The 21,302-nt window shown below is 29.9% G+C and overlaps 1 protein-coding gene across 6 annotated transcripts in view; it reads right to left on the bottom strand.

Moving 5' to 3' along the window:
* Positions 1 to 680: 680 nt before the first annotated feature.
* The window catches only part of LOC136983150 (ran-binding protein 3-like), a 40,073-nt gene continuing 19,451 nt past the window's right edge, over positions 681 to 21,302 (bottom strand). For 4 of the 6 annotated variants that reach the window (XM_067279794.1, XM_067279797.1, XM_067279793.1 and 1 more), the window contains exons 3-13: positions 20,111 to 20,159; positions 12,413 to 12,514; positions 10,741 to 10,785; positions 10,564 to 10,668; positions 10,259 to 10,481; positions 10,033 to 10,075; positions 6,571 to 6,736; positions 6,378 to 6,496; positions 6,148 to 6,262; positions 5,456 to 5,592; positions 681 to 1,676 (exon numbers count right to left, since the gene is read on the bottom strand). In XM_067279794.1, coding sequence (XP_067135895.1) covers positions 1,362 to 1,676; positions 5,456 to 5,592; positions 6,148 to 6,262; positions 6,378 to 6,496; positions 6,571 to 6,736; positions 10,033 to 10,075; positions 10,259 to 10,481; positions 10,564 to 10,668; positions 10,741 to 10,785; positions 12,413 to 12,514; positions 20,111 to 20,159 — 1,419 coding nt within the window. In that variant the 3' untranslated portion in view covers positions 681 to 1,361. The remainder of the gene's footprint in view (positions 1,677 to 5,455; positions 5,593 to 6,147; positions 6,263 to 6,377; positions 6,497 to 6,570; positions 6,737 to 10,032; positions 10,076 to 10,258; positions 10,482 to 10,563; positions 10,669 to 10,740; positions 10,786 to 12,412; positions 12,515 to 20,110; positions 20,160 to 21,302) is intronic. The other 2 variants (XM_067279795.1, XM_067279796.1) reach the window with 2 other exon arrangements.

Below are 21,302 nucleotides of genomic sequence, written 5' to 3'. Positions count from 1 at the left end.
TATATAAAAATAAACTGCCCTTACTGTTTTGACTACTCTTGATATATTATGTAACCGCTCGGATGCATTATGAAATATAGTAGTCTATGGAAAAAAATTATCATAGTATCGAAACTAAATTCTCATGTGTACCTAATGGCAACATTCGTGGCATCAGAAGGCAATTTCTTGCCACAGCAATGGCAGGAAAGCCCACCAAATTCAATTGTATGCCCCAAACAAGATTCCGCAGCAAGATATTAACAATAATTATCAAGAAGAATTGATTTATTGTACTTCTGATTTGACAAAAAAAGAAAAAAAAATTAACATAAATCAATATACGAAAAACATTTTAATAGAAATACAAGACAGAATTTTCTAAATTTTAAAATTTAGTATAATTATTTTCCCTTCTCACTATTACAGCTAATTTGTACATCTTTATAATGTAAGAAACTATGTAAACGTTACATCCATACAAACTCGATATTCCTTCGATAAGAAACTCTTGGTTATACTTCTTTTTTTAAATTTAAAATTGATTTATTTACATAGTGGCTTACTTTATAGTAAAAACTACCACATAAAATTGTATCCTGAACAAAATCAAAGGGGTACTTTGCTACGAGACGGCATCGGCATCGGCACCACATCGTCGTCTTCATTTTTAATGTAATAAAGTATGACAAAATTCAAAATTTAATATACATGGTAATTTATTTAACATTGTTTCAAATATTATGATGATTTTTTTTTAAATGGGGAGAAAGATTACAGAGTGAACGTGACGAGATTTGTCACGACATGATCGTACTGATTAAAAGAAAAAAAAAAATAAAAATAATAATAATAATAATAAAACAAAACTTAACATTTACTGTACACAGCTTTTTCCAAACATCAGTTCAGTAAAGAGAGCATTAAAATGCTTATTTTACCGTGACCATGGTCACGTAAACACCAACATGATGTTTTATTTATGTTAATTACATGTGAGGTATCGTGTTGAGTTATCCACAGCGACTAAATTAATCTTGTATTCACAAGAGAGCGATTCGAAATAAAAACGGAGAGCTGAGGTCACACTTCAATCACACTCACATGACACGATGAATAACGTAGAAACGTATCGTATGGCAATATGCACTGAATTCCAACTGATTCTAGTGTTGCAAGAAAGGGGGGAAATAAAAAAGAAGGGGAAAGGCGATCGCTAATGTAAGTTAATATATAATTCCTCAAAAAAAGGAATTTCTTCACAGTCTTAAACACATTTTATTTATTTTTTTTTCTTTGCAGCAGTCTGAATTGTTTTAAAACTTGGCAATACTTAATTTTAACTATTTGATTTGTTGTTTCTGCTGTCGGGATTGCTTCTGTCACTCACTCCGACCGAGCCCACGCTCGTGTCTGTGGAGTCTGCCGGATTGTCGACGTCGGATTCTGATCCCCGGGGAAAACGATATCTCGGAGCTGCTGTCGGCTCCTCCCTCATTAGAAGAGGAAAGGCAGACTCTCTTTCTCGAGTCGCCATTGTCTTCCTGTCGACATAACTCTTCGAGAGGAGTGGAACTGGTTGCTTCCTCTATGACCGCCAGACCAGAATTTTTCTTTCCCATGTCTTCTTGAGATTTCAAAATTGTGACTCTCCAATCCAAAGCATTAAATAACTGTTCTGTATCTTTAGGATGTGCCTATAAAATGTTTATAAAATTATGATATTTTTAAGGACATAATTTGTCTGTTTTATTTATTTTCTGTATATTTTGAAATATGACAAAATTTAGCAAAGAAAATTTACCTTCTAATGTTAATTGCATTTTTAAAAAACCTTGTTCATTAACAAATACTCATACATAACACTGTACAAATGTTTCACATTCTTCATCACAAACACCGATTTTCCAAGAGTAAAGCTGAAAATCTCAATTAATAGGTAGAGATTTTGCTTATATTCTAAATTAAAGCAATATCTTTGACAGATATGGTGGCATTTCTGATTTAAAGTACTAAAATGGCCATTTACATGTTAAGAAAACAATATCTTACTCAAACAACACTCTGAAAACTCAATACATTATAATAACAAAGCCAACCACTGCCGAATGCTATCAGGCTATATAACGGCTACATTAATAGTAAATTACCAAACAATTTGACCTTAGAGGGAAGCATATCATAATAAATTTAATAATTATAATGGAGATGGTACCTAATTATTAAATTTATTACGATATGGTGCCTAATGCTTCCCTCTAAGGTCAAATTGTTTGGTAATTTACTATTAATGTAGCTGTTATATAGCCTGATAGCATACAACAGTGGTTGGCTTTGTCATTCAATATCTTAATCTTCTAAATCCAATTAAATCAAATATTAAAGTATATTTCATTTCTGTAGAAAGAACCTACATCTAGAGGTAAAGAAAGATTTACTTCCCCTAAAGGACCTTCTAAAGACGACCTCTCGAGAATACATTTTGGATCTGTCTTTAGCTTCCCCCAATTTATAATGTGATTCAGTTACTAAATACATCAAATTTTAAATCTAAAATTCAATTTATATAAAAATGTATGACCAGTCACAGACATTTATTAACATAGTAGTGTTTTATAGTGTTACTTACTGGTTATGAGTAATAAAGATTAATTTATATAAATTACATACTCATTACAATCATTGTCAATGATGTAAGCAGTGCCAGAGCTTTTATTTGGGGGCGGTTTATCCTCAGGACAGTTTGCTATTTTATGTAAGATTGTTTATAGACTGTGGCCTACTTTCCTTAGCTGCAGGGAATTTGACAGGCTCAGATTCTGATCTAGCTACTGAATTATCACCATTTCTGTATGTTAAATATCAATAACTGAAAGAAGATTTTCTGTTTTGCCTTTTTTTTTCTTTTTCTATTTTAATGATTAACCAATTATTGTTTTAAAAAAAAAAAATAATAATTCAAAACAGACCTTTTCAATCTATAAACATTAAACAACACTATGCAGCCATGGCTGCACATGATCTTCCCATTCACAAGAAGGAAAATTAACCACAGACAAGCTCTTTTGTCAACTTATTTCATTGTATGTATCACACTTGATTCAATAATAAACATTTTTCTATAAGAAAAATTTAAGGATGGAAGATAGAGTTTCATTTTCTCCTTTACATTTTTGATTCACTTTCATCCGAATAATCTAATACTTTAAGTTTCTAAATGAAGACGCCCCCTGTATATTATTAATTTTTCCTAAACATTTGACTACAAAAGCTGGGTGATTGGATAGGTCACTAGATTAATGGTAAAAGAATAAAGTAAAAATATAAAAAATTTTATATATATATATATATATATATATTGGTTTTTAGATTTAAAATTTGATATATAATGATCAAACTACATATTGAAAGTGAAAAAAACAGCAGATTTGTAAATAATGATAAAAAATGCATTCTTCCTAGTGATGTCAAAAAGAAATTAAATGAAATGCAAGTTTTAAAAACTTCTGTACAAGAGTTTTGTAAAAATTTACTTTATAAATCTCAAATATTGTTTTAAATTTTTATTTATTGTTATCTGCATTTGGGATATTATGTCTGTCTGGGGTGGAAATCATTTTTCCTTGGACATTTTCCTATTTTTAATATGATAAATAAATAATTATTATATACATTCTACTAAGTTTTCTGTATGAAATCAAGAGTAAAATATGTATATAAATAAAAATTTGTTTCTTGTCCTTCCTTTGAAATTTTATGGTTATCGAGCTTCTATATTGGCTTCTAGTCTAAAGACTTATACCTTCTTGGGAATGATTTCACTTGGACACCAAGAGACCTTTCTTGGCTCTTCTACTTTATTAACCTATCCCATGTTAAAAATTTTCTCCATTGTGTGTTGCGCCATGTTGAATTTTTGTTGATGTTAAACCTAACGAAAATTACACGTTTTGAAAAAATGATCGTGGCTATTGTATCGTCTGAAATTATTTTTTATTTTGCACAAACAAAAATAAATGTATTAATAAATGTAGAAAGAAAAAAATATTATTTCAGAAGCTAGTTTTAATATAAAAATTATAATGACTAGTGACGTCTAGTTTCAAAAACATTCCGATGCTGAAACGAGATATCACGGTCAACCAGTCAAGGTCGGCAGGTCGCAACCCGAGATATGTCGGGATTAACGGCGGACAGGTTAAATATGCATCTCGGACAGTTATGTTCCCTTTCAGTTTAAATTAGACGCTTTTCAGGTTACAAGTTCTACAAATTAACTGATCTATTGGTATCCAAGTGAAAAGTGTTATCAATACAAAGTGTTATCTAATATATACAGCACACTGTATATATTAGATAACACTTTGTATTAATTAACTATTGGTGTTATAATTATTATGTTTGTGCCATGTGTTTATAAGCTGATGAGGGGTCCTGTACCCGAAATGCATATTTATCTAAATTTGAATATGATTATTAAAGACTAACTTTTTTATTAAAGATCTAGTCCTTCTTTCTGTTGGCCTTGGTGTGATAAGCCCTCCAATTGTTAAGTCCTATTTATTTAGGTTATCTAACTCTATCCAATTTATAGTTGTGGGCTAAAAGCATTGTTTATTATTATTATTATGTGAACAGACTAATTAATAATAATCAGGTATTTTTTTTTGGTTGAACAATATAAAAAACTCTATTTAGACTTAGTAAACACTAGTGTTGTGTGTTTTAAAAGGGGGCGGAAACATATTTTTAAGTTTTACGGTGTTAAAGTTATATTGTATTTTTACAGTCGACGAATTTTTAAAATCGTAATGTATACAGCTTTACAAGATTTCACATTATAAAAAGTAACCAACAGTTGACTGAGGAGGGGCAAAGCCCGAAACGTGTACAGACAACGTACCGTATCAACTAGAATGAATAAAGATATTTGATAGAAAACTTGCCAAGTGTCTTTGGAAAACTCACAACACTAGTGTTTACTAAGTCTAAATTATAGAACGAGACACGGTTTCATCAAACAGATAAAAAACTCTATATTTTCCAAAAAATTTACTTTTTTTTTTGATAATTTAGCTGAGACAGGAGATTTACAAGAGGATACTTCTAGATTTTCTTATGATATGAACTGAAATTTCTATACTAGAGATTAATATGTGAATTGGATCCAAACAATATCTTTAACACATAGTTAATAGTCTTTTAAATAGTCTTTAAAGATACTTCTAAATTATTCATTATTTAAGACAATCTATCACAAAAGTATGATAAAACCATGATTAAATAATTATTGAACTCATTACTTTAATTGACTGTTTTTAAGACATACATTTGCATAAATTCAGTGCCAATGCAGTAATGAGTTTAATATAAATTAAATATTTTTAACTTAAAATATAATAAAGCAAACATAAACAAGTAATTACTATGATCACCATCAATTACCATTAAAATTTATATTAAAACCCATACATACCATGATAAGAAATACTTTAACTCCATCGGTGTCCATTGCAGAGAGACGAACGGTCTTCGGACTAGATTTTTCCACAGACATTGCTGACCATACTTTAGTATTGAGAACCACCCTCAAACTGCCTTGAGTTCGCATCACTGTGAATAAAAATACAAAATAATTGGCATTGATTATTGAACTTTTATTCTTAAGTTACATTTATTTGGCATTATTACTATGGAGAATGTTATGCTCATTACTTTAAATATATATAATATTTGTTTGCAAAATTTTATAGTATTTTTTCTTTATTAACATACTCTATTTGTATCCAAGATTATTGTTTTTTAATTTAGTGTAAATGCGATGTCAAATATCTTTGTTGTTTTTAGGAAATGCTTGTAGTCACAATCATCATTAAAAAGTAACAAACACATGTCTGAAGCAGGAATTAAACCAGCAATTCATGTTTATGTCACTTACTTTGAAAGCTATTAATTAGATCACAATAGGACATGTTTATAGATATGATTATAAATTCAACATTACAGCATTAGAGTTACATATCTAAAAACTTAGGAACATTATCGATGTTAATACACACGAATTGGAAAAAATGCTTTCCATCAGGAAAGGAAAGGTTAATCAGAAGTAGAATGAACATGTTTAGATTAGTTTTTAAAGACAGCATAAAGAAAATAAATTATTTTTACCAACTCTAGAGTGTAAAGTTCCATCTACTTCTCTATCATTCAGTCTAAGTATTCCTCGACCTCGTTCTTGCCATGTGCTCGCCAATTTGTTGAATGCAAATAATTTACAATTTATCTAAAATATAAATTAATACATTAATAATTATTTCCAACAATAACAGTATTGTTTTCATTACTATTATACTTTGATACAGAAGAAACATGTCACTGAAAAAAAGAATTCTATTAACCTGTAATACATTAGATTCGTCTTCTTCGCCTGTGATGACAGTAACTTCGTCAAACTTCCTTTTCACTTGTCTCGACTGATATTCTTCTGCAGACTCAGAAAGACTTTTGGCAAATTTACCTACAAGTTGTTTAATGTTAAAAAATAATGCATTATGTACTTGTCCAGTAATTTACACCAATAATTTTATTTACCTCCTTTATCATCATCATCCTGCTGGGTAGCTGCTTCTTGAAAAGACAGATTTGTATTTGCTGGTGAGGGAGATTGAGATGGAGCATCATCATAATTCTGCTTAAAAAAATTGAAAGGGAAAGACGGAATGTTAGGCGTTATATCTGGATCTTTCTTTGAGCAGAGCTGAAATTATTTATTTTTAAAGTGATTCCGATGACTCAAATATGGGGTCTTCCAAATGAAATGCTACCATTTTAAATTACTATAATTAGGTTAATTATTATCTGAAAAATATACAACATAAACCAATTGATAGAGTAACTTCCAAGTTTAATCTACCATCTGCAATCAAACGTTCCCCATCTACTACTTCTAGGAAGTGCCGTAAATGAAAATGGTGACTCTGCAAAGGCATTTCACATTCTGCAGTTCACAAAGTTGGAATCACTCCATTGTGCAACACAAGTGATCTGCAGGAGCTGCAAAATACAGCTGCAGAGCTGTAGATTTGTGGATTCTATGGAAAGAGTGACAACAGACATGTAGTGAGTTCAGGAAGGATTTGAGTATCTGTTGGATGTGTGCCAAGTGACATGAGGCACATGCACTGAGAAACTGCAATGGGCAAATGTGAAACTTAGACAGTTTTCAATGTTTTAATATATATTACAATGTCCTTGGATAATAATTAACATAATTACAGTAATTTAAAATGGTAGCATTTTTTTTGGAAGACTGTACTTTCAGGTAATTTTAAAATCATTTATTTTTACTTGAGCATATCAAATATTTTTAAAATATTAAATTAATCCTTAACTTTACTTTCTCCTTACTAATTAAAAAAACCATACATTTTTTGTTTTGCTATACATTTATTAAATTTTAGTAAAAGTATCTGCATTCAATGAAATATTTCTCATTTCTTAACAGAATGTTACATACCATATTTAAATTGCAGGCTAAAGCTATCTATTAAATAAATTATTATTATTTATTGAAAATTCTATATAACTTTTTATATACCAACATAATATTTCTAATTAATATATTATCATAAATTGCAATACCAAATAAATTAAATTTAAGACAAATTCAATTAATAAATTTAATTATAAATGTAAATTCAGTGGAAAAAGTGCATACTTTAACTTCAAAACACTGTAAATAATTTAAAAGTAAAATTTAAGATCCGTTGATTAAATTTTTATCATTTTAAACATATTTACATATTTTAGATAAATTCAAATTAAGTTATAATTCATTTTTATATACAGTGGAATTTGCTTATGGTTATGTATAGGACTCATCAATACCGATGATGATGATAACTAAATGATAACATAAAGCAACGCTAGTAAATATGATTACAATTAGCAGAAATTCTGCTTTTTTGACTAACATTAAAAGAGTAAGTTAAACAATTAAAATATGTATAACTTGAAAATTTATTTGTTATGAAGGCAGCTCCATGCATTTTGTGAGAGGCTAGCCCCTCACAATTTGGCATTTGCTGATTGCCAAAGTGTATGTCGTGTGGCGAGCACATATGTACACATTAGGGGTCGGCCCCCGTGGCTTCAGAGCTGCATGTGGTACATTCATCCATCTGCTGCGTCTCCCTGTGGCTTTAGTATAACAGTGAATATTTAATTTGAATTTATTTAATTTTAGTTTGTTAATGTAATTCTAAATTTGAAGATTATCGTGCTCTTGTAACATTAAAATAAAGTGTTTAATTTTTTTTGTCGCTCAAAATATGCATTACAACTGGCAAAGCACGACACCCTGATGCACAATTTGTCAAGCTTTTAAACTCCAGGTAGGCGAACCATGGATAAATCCAAGAAAAGGAAAATTTCTGAGGAAAACAGAACATACACAAAAGGATTCATTTGCTTTTACTGCTGATGACAGTGACAGTGACAACTTCTCACCACATATCAAGCACTCTTACCAGTATGCTTGATACCGTATTTTATGGACTATAAGACGCACCTTAATTTTAAGCAACTTAAAAAAAAAATACCTATAAGACGGTACAGACTATAAGACGCACCTGAATTTTGGAAGCAATTTTTCGAAGAAAAAATTGCGTCTTATAGTCCGTAAAACACGGTATATGGTGAGAAGTTGTCAAACAAAAAAAATCAAATGTTGCAAGGCATTTCCACAATAAACACACAGCTTTTGCCAAAAAATATTCAGATGGAAATGAGAGAAAAAAGCCACTTTGGAACTGATGCGGACGTTTGATCAGAACAAAATCACTTCAAAAACTGGATCCAGTCTGCAAATTCAACTACATATGCAAGTTTTTTGGTCACTCAGAAAATAAGACACGGGAAGCTGTTCACAGACAGAGAACATATAAAAGAATCATTCATTAAGATTTCAGAACATCTATACATTGACTTTAAAAACAATAGTGAAATTGTGCAGAAAATCAGATATGCCTCTCTCTGTGATTTTTATGGTTTTGTCAAAGACAGAACCATAAAAATGGTAGAAAACATCACCAGACAGCAAATTAAAGACATCAGTTGAGCAGTGGCATACTCAATCACCTGTGATGAGTCCAAAGACAAAGGCGATATCGAACAAATAGTGCTATTCTGCCAATATGATTCAGGTTGACAGCTGACTGCATGCTCACATAGTAAAAGGATGACAGCATACAGAAGCAGACTGCATTTTTTGTTTGCTACAAGTGGATAATCAAGTTTGTTTTTCTTTTCATAAATAGTACATGGACTCTAATAAACATAGAGGATTTTATTTGAAAGTAACCTTCAACCCAGCATTTTTTTTTCAGAGTTCAAAATGTTTTATTGCATGCAGAAATAAAATTTTGTTTTCTCTTTAGTAGTTTATTTATAAATGCAACACACAATAGTTTTTTAAAAGCATAGTATAAAGGTAAAAAAGAAGATATATAAAATGCTATCTTTATTTTAGATGTCTAAAGTGTTTTGTAATTCCCAGTGTTTTCTTTTCTGTGGAAAATGGGTCCAAATGGTTCTTTGAGTATTTAAGGTTGTTGATCCCTGGTACACAACACACACAATAATTTGACAAACATCAGTTCCTTGTGGGAGTTATGAATGTCTGAGTTTGTTGCCTTTGATTTGATTTGGTAGAACAAACTGACAAGGAGCAGAAAAGGGCACATGCTGAGTATCTGTTAAGCAAAGCCACAAGTAAATCATCCATGCTCCTAGGTATTGGTCAAATGTTTGCTCAGCATTTGGTGAATACTAAACGCATGGAGCCACCTTAACTATTATTAACTTACATGTTTGAAAACATGTTAATTCTGATACATTAACTGACTGACATTGTTGTCAGTCAGTTAATGTATCAGTAGACTGTTTTTTAAAGAAGTTATTTTTAAGTTTAAAATGAAATGATTTAAAAAAATTAAATGCACAAGAAATTATGATACGGCTTATATTTATGTACAGAGCAGAGTTAAAACTCACCAATACTCTTTCATGTAAATTTTGTCCAAATATAAATCCTGTCCTGTAAAATAAAATATATATACACTTCCAGAATGTATTTATGTACATGCATGTATATATATACTACAATACGTAAAATGCATTTTCCTAAATATTATATTATACTGAATTGAATGAATTAAGAACTATCATTAAGTTCACTTCTAATGTGTATTTTAATGTTAAAGTCATTGTCGTAATTCACCTCTCGTCTGCCTTTGCCGCAGCAAAATCATCACTCCCGCACAGAGCGGTTTTTGAGGTGCTCGATACAAATAAATTCGAAGAACTTTCCGACATCCACACTGATCCCATGATTTCGGATCTGGGTACTTTGCCATTACTTTCATTGCTTGTCGAATTTACTTCTTTTGATCCTACTGAAAGATTTTCTACTAATGTATTTTCTTTGTCTTCTTGCTTACAACCTTAAAAAAACATAATTGTAAACAAAAGTTCAATTAAAATCATTCTAAACTTTTCTATTCATAAAAGAATTAAATATAATACCTGTTTTTTGTGAATTAACAATTTTTAATTTTTCAGCCTGTGCTGCAAGGGCAGATGGACGAAGTAATAATTTTGATGCCGAAGACGAAACGGTGCAAGATGATTCTATTATAAAATAAAATACAAATTGTTAGAATTTTTCATCATGTGTATTTACTGCACAAAATAATTAATTACCTGATACAAAATTCAATGTCGAAGGTGCCACAAGAGGCCTTGATTCTAAAATACAAGTCAAATTTTCATCATTTCAATAGTTAAATCAAATTAAAAATCATCTAATCTATGCTCTGTCAATTTTCAAGTTATGTAAATATATAAAATAAAAATGCAGATTCTTGTATATTTAATTTTTATGACCTCTGCAAAAAAGTTTTAATGTCAAATCAAATTTTTTTAAAATGATATACATCAACAATTTATATTACCTTATTTCATAAGCATTTAATTATAAACAATTATTAAAAAACATATTTTGAAGAAATTTCAATTGTTAGTATATAAATAAATTCTTAATATTTAATATATATTATACAGGGTGATTAAAAAGTCATTTACATCAAAATATTGGTTTGTGTACATTCTGTCAATTTATTTTTTATGTCGTCTCCCACCTCATAATGACACTGCAGTAACTGCTGATTAATAATAGAAACTCTGACCTTCGAGTAAGTCAAAAAATTGGCCACACTGTAGCTTCGTTCATTGAGAAAGTGAAATGGTTATTCCCAGCAACAATGGATTTTCATTGTTGATCATTGTTTTTCCAGTCGCGCTTATGCACGTGTTGCAGACAAGTTTTGTCAGAAACATACGGATTCAGCAGCTCTTGTGATAATTCTTTGGTGACCATCTTATATTTAAAAGATTAGTCACCACCCACCTTTTTCCTCTGGAGTATCTCGAAGGAGCCATGCATAAAAATAATCCAGACATAATAGATGAAGTAAAGAGGAACATTATAACTGAAATTTCCAGCAAGTTAGGTGGCATCAAATACTGTTAAATGAGCTCATGCTGGCACTGAATGAGGAAGCCATTTTCAAACATATGTCATAATAATGTAATTTAATCTATTGTACTTCCATCTATAAATTTTGTTTTTACTACCTTCTGTAATTTTGTGTATCAAGGACACAATATTAAGAGTGTGTATATCTCTACACATCCTTGATTTTGTGCCCATAGACCCTAAAATAAAAGAGAAGTTGAGAGAATGCAGTGTCCAACAAGTGGCAGAACAGAACCTGCAGCAGCAAAAGCCATTAAAGACACCACAAATTGCTATGACAAGTGACACAGTTTCTGACAGCATTAAATTTATTTTTCCTCAACCCCAATAATCTTCCTTGGTCTCTTCTCAAAACCTTACATCACATTTTGAAGAATCTCTCTCTGAATAGTGATGAGCTCATACTCCGACAATGCGAACTTCTTCATTATTATTCTATCCGCAACGAAATTCAAATCCAAATTTCTTTCCATAAGTCAAACTTCATTTAAACCGAAGACAAACATATTGAACACTATAATATAAATGGCTTTTGAGACCAACATGGGTAATATTAGATTAAAATTTGCACATTCATCATTTTAATAATGTATTAAACTACTGACTTTAATGTCAGTAGATATGTTTTGGGACATCCTGTGTATAAATATGATATACAACTGTTTCAGTCATCTTCATTATGTTAATATTAGCAGTTATACTAGTACAATCTCAAATGACTAATCAGGTTTTAACATAAGATGTAAAATCGATTACTTCAAAAAAAAGCTAATGTCTATGCAAATATTAACATGGTCAAAATTAACACACGAAACATATCAACCATATAAAATATACCTTTGTAATCTGTGCTGTCTGCAAGGCTCCGTGTCGGAGTCGTCGTCGTCTTGATAGCAAACGGATTCTGTGACATTCTCGACACTGCTAGCATTCCGGGTACTAAAACACAGTTAACAATAATATATGTTTTGAAAATGCTCATCTGCTTATTATAGAAGATTACATGCAACTATTTTCTTGGTGATAGCCAAAAATATATATAATCATTTGTTCGGCATTAGTTACTCTCTCAATTAAATCATAACTTCATTAATAAAAATTCTAAATCTATAAATTAATATGGACAAAATTTATCCACTTACTTTACTTTTTAAATTAACAAAAAAAAAAAAAAAAAAAAACATGCAAACAAACAAGCTTATAAAGTGTAACTAACCAAAAGAATTTTGATATCTTTTTCTAAAAAATTGCATTTATTCCTACTATAGAAGTTTGAGTAGGGGCCAGAATATAGCTTCAGAATGTTGCGTGGTGTAGTATGCATCTACACAGTAACAAGCACTGGGTTTTAATTTGGCATCAGCCTCCATCTGTTCCGAATACTTTCGATCAAAAAAATAAACAGGTGCAGACTATAAATCAAATGTACTGGGGCTGTATATCTGTTTTGGAAATGAAATATATTTATTTTTAACCCCTAACACAAAAAACAATGTAAGTAAATTATTATAAACTGCACAAACGACAGAGTACATATTACAGTTTTTGATGTTACTTATAAATTCTTCAATAATAAAATTCTAAAACAGATGTAAACATTATTTATTGCAATATCAACATAGGATATTAAACTTTCTAAAATAAATAACTGAATATAAGGTAAATAAAATACTGAAATATTTTTCTATGCCTACTTGAAAAAAAGTTGAAAAATTCTTTCATATAACTTATTTGTGCCATCAAAAGAACAATTGCACAACAAAACAATTACTTAACTTAGTTCACAGCACATTACAAAAAGTTAAATGCAAAAGACAAAGCGTTATCTTCCAAATTAAAGTCGAAAAATGATTCTGCATGATTTTTTCTCTACTTGATGTATTGTAATATAATGCAGCAAGAGTTTATTATTCTATATGCTAAATCTTTAATGCATTCCAAAATCTTCAGGATAAATAAAACCCTATGCAAGTGAAAAATGTCTACAATAAAAACTTATTTTGTGAATTAATTCCTAAGTAATAAATGTTTGAAAGAGAAAAAATTTCTCTTTAATTTTAAAAGAAAACTCATACTCCTCCTCTTCAACAATTTGATAAGAAGTCATCTTGTAAGCTTTCAATTTCACATCATATTTATTTTCATTAGGCTAAACGTAAACTAGTCAACACTGCAACTTGTCAGATGAGACGTCAAACTGAATTTGTGCAATTATTGTAAGCTCGATTGTCGATTTGACATCCTTCTACATGACAGAAGGATGTTGAATCTTCAACTATGCATTGGATTCTTGTGCAACAGTTGTGAGCTCACGCACGATGTAATATTTACACCACTTATTTCAGCTATGAGCCGGGATTTTGATTCAGAAAGGTTTTTGACCAATCATCATATATATAAAAACATCATAATTATTTCATTAATTTATTGAAATTATTAAATTTATATAGTACTAAAGATACTTTATATATTGCTTGTTAATTAATTTGATGCCAATAAAAAAACAAACAAGAAGTCACAGCACAAAGCTATAGGCAACGCCCCGTAATCACTAATTTTCATCATTTTGTAAACCAACTCTTCCAAGCAATATTTGTAAAGGAATAGAGGAAATGTTTATCGGTACTTTAGAATTATGTCACGAATAATATCACAAGCTGTAGCATTTCTAGATCATTTAAGGAAAATAGTCATGCGATTACAGAAATCTCATCTGATGTCGCATCAAAACAACTAGTTTGAGCTTAACCTTAGATTTATGTCTAAGACATTAGAAATTTAATTTTTTTAAAAGACACAATTAGGGATTATTTTCACAGATTCCAAATTTTTTTTTAGCTTTTTATCCATTCACAAATCACATCTAAAAGCTGTTTTATTTTCATTTTTTAGAACTCATTTAAGCATTTAAAGAATCTATATAAAAAATATGTATTTCTGGTATTATTTAAGAACGGTATGATTCAGTGTTGCTAGAAAATTAACTTTTCATGCCTTAAAATAAAAAAATAAAAAGGCCATTCACCAGACATATATGCGAAATTAGGAATGAAGACATCTTTCTTGCTCTTTAGCACTATTTGCAGATGTTCTTATGTGATGAAATATCAGTAAACTCAGTGGTCATTTGAATGTTATAATTTATCATCATCTTGAATATCCCTTCTATGGGTTTTTCTCCCTTGATTCTTTTTTCTATGCTCACATTTTCTCCTCTCCATATTTCTACATTAGTTTTTTGGATCAATGTTTTATCTTATCGCCACCTGATCAAACACCTCTTTGATCTCTTGCACTTCCTAAATATTAGGTATCTTACGTTTTCTATAGATATTTATCAAATTCTTTCCATGGCTTGAGGACAAAATTTAGAAAATGCAACAGAGGCACTAGGAAAAAAGAAAATGGACATGAAAAAAAGAAGAGGAAGGAGTTTGAAAACACTCGTTTTTGCTTGTTTTCTTTATATGCACATCATAATCAGTTCAGAGTACATGATGAAGAGGATAAGGACATAAAATAAGAGAATAATCCAAAGTAAGAAAAAATAGTAGTACAGTGTGTCTAAAAAGTTTCTGTGCAGTGATAAATTCATAACAACATTAAAATTTATACATATGGTATTGCCTGTAAGTTGTCCATTCGATACCAGCTGACCAGTTACACGTACATTATTGCATACAATTTAGAAGTATTGCATGCAATACCATATGTATAACTTCAATGTCATTACAAATTTCTCACTGCATAGTAACTTCTTGGACACACTATAATAGTTGTAGTAAGAAGAAAATAAGAAAGAAGGTAGCAAGAAGTAGATTCTTATTCATTCATCTCTTCTATGAGTATCCAATAAGCATCTATGCTGTCTGCAAATGGGTGTTGGACAGTAGGTACAACTGTCTAAAAAATTTCGTGGAAATCCGATAATTAGGATCACTTTGGATAAAATAAATATTAAAATTTGAGTCGGAAAAGTTTAAAGTAATATAAATCCGCGTCGGAGACCATGAAAACCTTTGAATTGGAGATGTTAAATGCTGTTCTATTCAAACCTACCAAGTGCTTCACTTTCTTCAAGTTAAATAAATGTTTGAGTTAGAGAAGTTTTACTGTATGTACAGTTGTGTTATCTGAAATAATTAGTGCAGGACAATTATGGATAACTGATTGCACTTGATAGAGGAAGAGTTCTATGCACGGAAGTAATCAGAAAAAAAGGTCTTTTTTTCCACCTGTGAAAAATACTGCTTTTTTCTGATTACTTTTCTTAAATTTGCAGAACCAGGTCACCGGTATAATAAGTCCTAGTAGACATTTTACATACTAAACCTAAAAAGGAATTTAAGTGTACTAAAGGTGTTATTCATGCACTTAAGTTTTTCCTTTTTCCTCGAGTGACATCTGCAGCACATTGGAAATGACAGATGAATTCTCTCTTGCCATTTTCAGTCAATAAAAATTGTATCTGATCCTCTCTTTAGTCTTCCGAATACATATGGCCTCCCCCAAAGATGGACTCGTGAGCTAACTTCAAGTATTTGTCATGCTTCCACTGTGGAAAAACTAATTGGTCACTAACTTCCAAAGTACTTTCTCTTTGTGATAAATTAAATCATCAATCAGAATAAAGTCACCCTTCCTTTGTTTAGATCTCTCTAGCATATCATATTTATTTTGCTTGTCTTCCAATCTTATATCAGCTGAATGGTTTAAAGTGTCAGCAAATCATTGCTCTAAAGCCATCGTTGCTCAGAAGTTTCCTCCACTTCATTCTTATTTACTCATCGTACCAAGACATTATTCGCCCCACCTTCTTTACTTGAGAATCAGATTTTTCCTTCATCCAGACATTCATCTAACATGTCATTTGATGAAACTAGAATCTCATACACATTAGGTAGAATTAATGTATACATTCAGTTTATTTGTAAGTGCTGTGATTCATTCCAAAGGGTGATTCAAGAGTAAACTATTTTTGAGGTTAACTGATGTCTCGACAAATTTAGCTTCAATCTTTTCCCCAAAGTTTGGATTCATTTCCATGATCACAGTATTTTTTTTCTTAATAAATGTCTTTACAAACTTTTTATTGCAATTTCAAGCAAAATGGTTTCCTCCACATACGTAACATTCAAATTTTCCATTATCTCTCAGTATCAACTTCTATTCGCTAAATTAGGGCACTTACATTTATTATCCACAAGATTATCATATTCATCATCATCATCAAAATCAATATTTTCAATCTAAAATCATAAACTAAATTATCTTTACGAAACACGTCCATCAGTTTCTATTGAAATTGGCCCATACATTCTCATAATTATCTAACCATAATATTCTCTGGTTTCTTGAACCAAGGCCATTAATCAATGAAATGATCTTGTATATAACTTTATCTAATCAGTTAAGATCAAGTCACTAAGTTCCATAAAGGTCTTAACTGCCAAACCTCAAAGCCATTCTCTGAATTAGTTTCCCAGTTTTTAAGCAAAATCAAACATTGCTGGTTTCTTATGATGCCCTATAAAGGACTGTCTAAAATTTTCTGAAGTTAGAGTGCGACTATGCAGACACGAGTGAGCAAGAATATGTGGCAAGAGGTGAGATGCGATAAATATCAAACCCTGTCAGATATGTACGAGAACCAGAAATTTGCTCTCGCTTCTTGCTTGTGCATGGTTTTCCTTTGCGAGAACTATATCGCTCGCTACTAAATTCGCATCTGCATAGTTGCACCCTAAGCTTGTACCATTTTAAAAGAAGTTTTTTCACTCGATCATAATCGAACGAAAGAACTTGTTGGTTATTTCTTCATTTTTCCTAGGAATGATTTGTGTAACATTGTACAGTCTAATAAGGTATGATACCCAAAATTCTTGATTTCTGTCTTTATTTTATTTTTATTAAAAATAAAAATACACTGAAAAGTATAACGATATCCATAATTATAAGAAACAATAAATGCCTTTATATTTTGTCCTTTTTCAACACCTCAGGAACAAACACAACAGTCTTTATGGCAAAGTTGACCTTTTATTTGAAGCTACTCATGCACCTCAATATGTAAAAATGTTTAAAAAATTCCAGGGATATGGCATAATCATAAAAATCTATTAATTAACAAATATTTAATATAATGGTCAAAACAAGCTATCAAGACATTTATTGTTTCTTCCAATTGTGAATATTTTTATATTTTATTATTGTCCTGGCCATTATATTTATTAAAAAAATATATTTACTTTTTAAAAACATTAATGAATAGAAATTTTTAATGGCAAAAAGTAATTGTTCTGTAGTTTAGGCTTATGCATTAATCTAAAAATCAATAACCGAGATGAATGAATGAGAAGAATCACTTATTATAATAGAGATGTATAAATTTATGCAAAATTAATAAATATGTATAATTAGAGCCAACTTGGCATCTTTAAGATATATTTTTTTCTTTGACAACACTAAAATTATAATAAAAAAATTTACTATTTACTTGACTGTAAATATAGTATTTAATCTAATAAACTGCACACCATCTATAACTGCAACTGTGTTGTTTATTAAAAAGTGTTTACAATAGTAAACACCCTCTAATAAACAATATATCTGCAAGCTTAAAACGGTAGTCATCCTCTAATTGGATCGTAAACGCATCCAATTTCCAAAGAATTGGAAATTGGATGCATTTTCAATGGAAAACTTTTTTCATTTTATCACTATTATTTGAAACAACAATGCAATACTTGACATTTTCACTTTATGTTAACATAAGGTAAGAGTGACAAAGCTGAGTTTAATGTGTGGTTTTTCAGTTTACAATAAGTCTTATCTTCCTCAGACAGAATGCCTTTTCATCTTGCAACTACACTTATTATTAGAACAAATAAGGTATCTGTTAAGGTGTATTAGTAGATGTGAAATTAATGGAAAAGGATTTCACGTAAATTTTGGAGAGAAACAAGAAAGAATTTACAAATATTTCGCATAATTGAAAGACTTAATTTGCAAATTTTAAAAACAATAACACAAAAAATTAATTATCTGAAATCTATTTGCTGTTCATTTTTATACTTATAAAAATTTTAAAATATATTTTTAATATGTTTTTAATAAGTAAATTAACTTCTCTAGGGTTTTGATGTTTCAAAAACTGACTTCATATTAGATTCGACAGCATGTTAGAATCAAGAAAATACAGTAGTAGCATTTTAACTAATATAACAACTTCGTAAGTAGGTACAGATGGAAACAGTACAATAACCTAAATTTTTAAAAATTTGTACTTCGATGTGAATAAATTACTTAAGAGTATTTTGTATGCTGGTTGTTACTTGTTGTGATAAACAATAGTTGCAATGATGATTCTCTAAAAAGGATCTACATGAATTTGGACAGAGTTTTTTCTAAATTGTAAGTGGGGGGGGTTTTAACAAGGGGATAAAATGATCAATTGTGTTTGTGAGCTTTAACCTCAAAGAAATAGGTATGGACAAGAAATGTTTTTTGGGGGATTTTAAGTTGACTGAACCTACCTAATGTTAAAAATGAATGAAAAGAAAATACAAGTTTGACCTTTAAGTTATTTGGATTGTTTTCTTCACACCCACAAAACTGATTTCTATTATCGAGGTCTATTAAATGTGGTAAACACCATTTTACAAATCAGTATTTTGCATTATAATAATTGATAATCTTTTCCTGATGCTCCTGTATTAATGTAATTGACTGGCTTATTATTTGAATCTTTAATCCTTCAATTTGATAAAATTCTAGCCAGATCAAAAATATTTAATATTTTTGTGTGTTGTTCTCAGTTTCTAATCTGCTAATTTCCTTACAGAATAATAAGATAATTAACAGATCATTAATATTTAATCATACATTTTTTTATGCTTGACTTTTCTTAATTAAATTTCTAGAATCAATTAATAATAATAATAATAATAATCTTTCTAGTTTAATTTTAATAATGTAAAATCAAAATAATTCAAATTAATTTCAACAATTCACACACTAAATCTTTAATCCAGCACACTTAACTTTATTAAACACTAGTGTTTTCGACCTTATTTCAAGCTATTCCGAAGACAGAGTTTCCAACAGAATGTAACTATAACATAGACCTTAAAGCTAATTTACATTTAATATTATGGAATGCTTTTGATTGATTGTTTTAAATTGTTCAAATATTCCTACAATTTAAAACTAAGCCATTTAAACTAGGTTTGCAACTAATTATATCATATTAAATTAAAATATTGCATTACAAATTAGGAAATCCATGCAAGCACATCTACATTATGGGATTTCGTACCCTGACTACCAAATATTTGATACAGTCCACTGGTTCTTAAAGTTTATGGATTTACATTAAGCAAGCATTTGCATACTTCTAGTTCTTCCAGGTGTTCTTCCAAGCTAAAATTATTTCGTACAGGTCTTATAATTTTAGCATCTTTCAGAATTAAAAGTTTACTATGTGAATTGTCAACACTGAGTACCCATTACTGTTATATCAAATGTAGCTCTTACCTGGATTGTTGTACGCAACTTCTTGCTTTCCGTTACGTTCTTCATTCATCTTAAATGTAAAAATAATAAACTTCAATTTATCTATTATAATCATATATAATCTACAGGATGATCCAAAATTTACTTGCAAGGGGTAGATTTGATGATGCTGGTGAGGAGTTTCAAATGTAATCCCAAGTCCACATTAAATCATAAGCATTTATTTATGTATTTCTTCAATATGTAGTAAAACTAAAAACAAGTGTCTCGTGGCATCACTAAGTCTACTTCTTGCAAGTAATCTTTTTATTCGATCACCCATTATAAAAAAATTTGATCATAAATTTGAGAGTTTGATATTCTAGAAACATTAAAATCAGTTTTCATGCGTTCTGAATAAAATATGTTCTATGTTTAAAAAACGTATATAATTTGAAGAAAGACAAAACAATACCAAATACCTTCTCAGCATATTCTTATACTATAGAGAAGATATTAGACCTTCCTTTGTAAGTTTTTCTCATATCTAAAATCATATGAAATTGGTTTTAAAAATTCACCTAGCATAAGGTTCTTCTGAAAAAAATCATTACAGGCCATATTCTATTTTAGACAGGTTTTACTCTAGATATAGATATATGTTACATAAATTATTGTGTTTCAGCCTTTAAAACACAATTTAGCAGCTTTCACTTTACGGCTGCTTGATTTATAATCCAACCTATAAGACCAATATGGATTTTCTGTTGTATGAAACACTATATTTTTTTTTCAGTTGCCAATATATTAATTCAAATTATATTTCTCAAGATATAACCTTAGTTTGTGACACTAAGTCTGAGGAAAATACAACTAATTTCCAGAAAGCAATAAGATCACAAAAAATAATATCTACTATAAATGCCCAAGATCTGTTCCAATTATACACATAACTATATAAAATTTTGAGCTTTCGTGTCGTGGCGTTTTCTGCCGGTTTTGATTTCGTTAATATCGAAATTACATTTTCTGTTTAATCGTATTTGTTTGGTGTTATAATAAATTCAAACTTCCTGCATATGAGATGAGAATAATTAAAGCACATGTGCATAAAATGTTTTACACTTAATGTTAAAACCCCATATCTGGGAGAATGTGACAAACGTGTCTGTAAGCAGACGTGTGGAAAAAATTTACCCTTTAGTAACAATGTATTTTGCAAAACAACACAAAA

The sequence above is a fragment of the Centruroides vittatus genome, unplaced genomic scaffold (assembly GCF_030686945.1).
Source record: "Centruroides vittatus isolate TY-2023 unplaced genomic scaffold, ASM3068694v2 contig_877, whole genome shotgun sequence".
Classification (NCBI taxonomy): Eukaryota; Metazoa; Arthropoda; class Arachnida; order Scorpiones; family Buthidae; genus Centruroides; species Centruroides vittatus.
The sequence above is the reverse complement of the archived record's forward strand: the minus strand, read 5'-3'. Positions and strand labels throughout refer to the sequence as shown.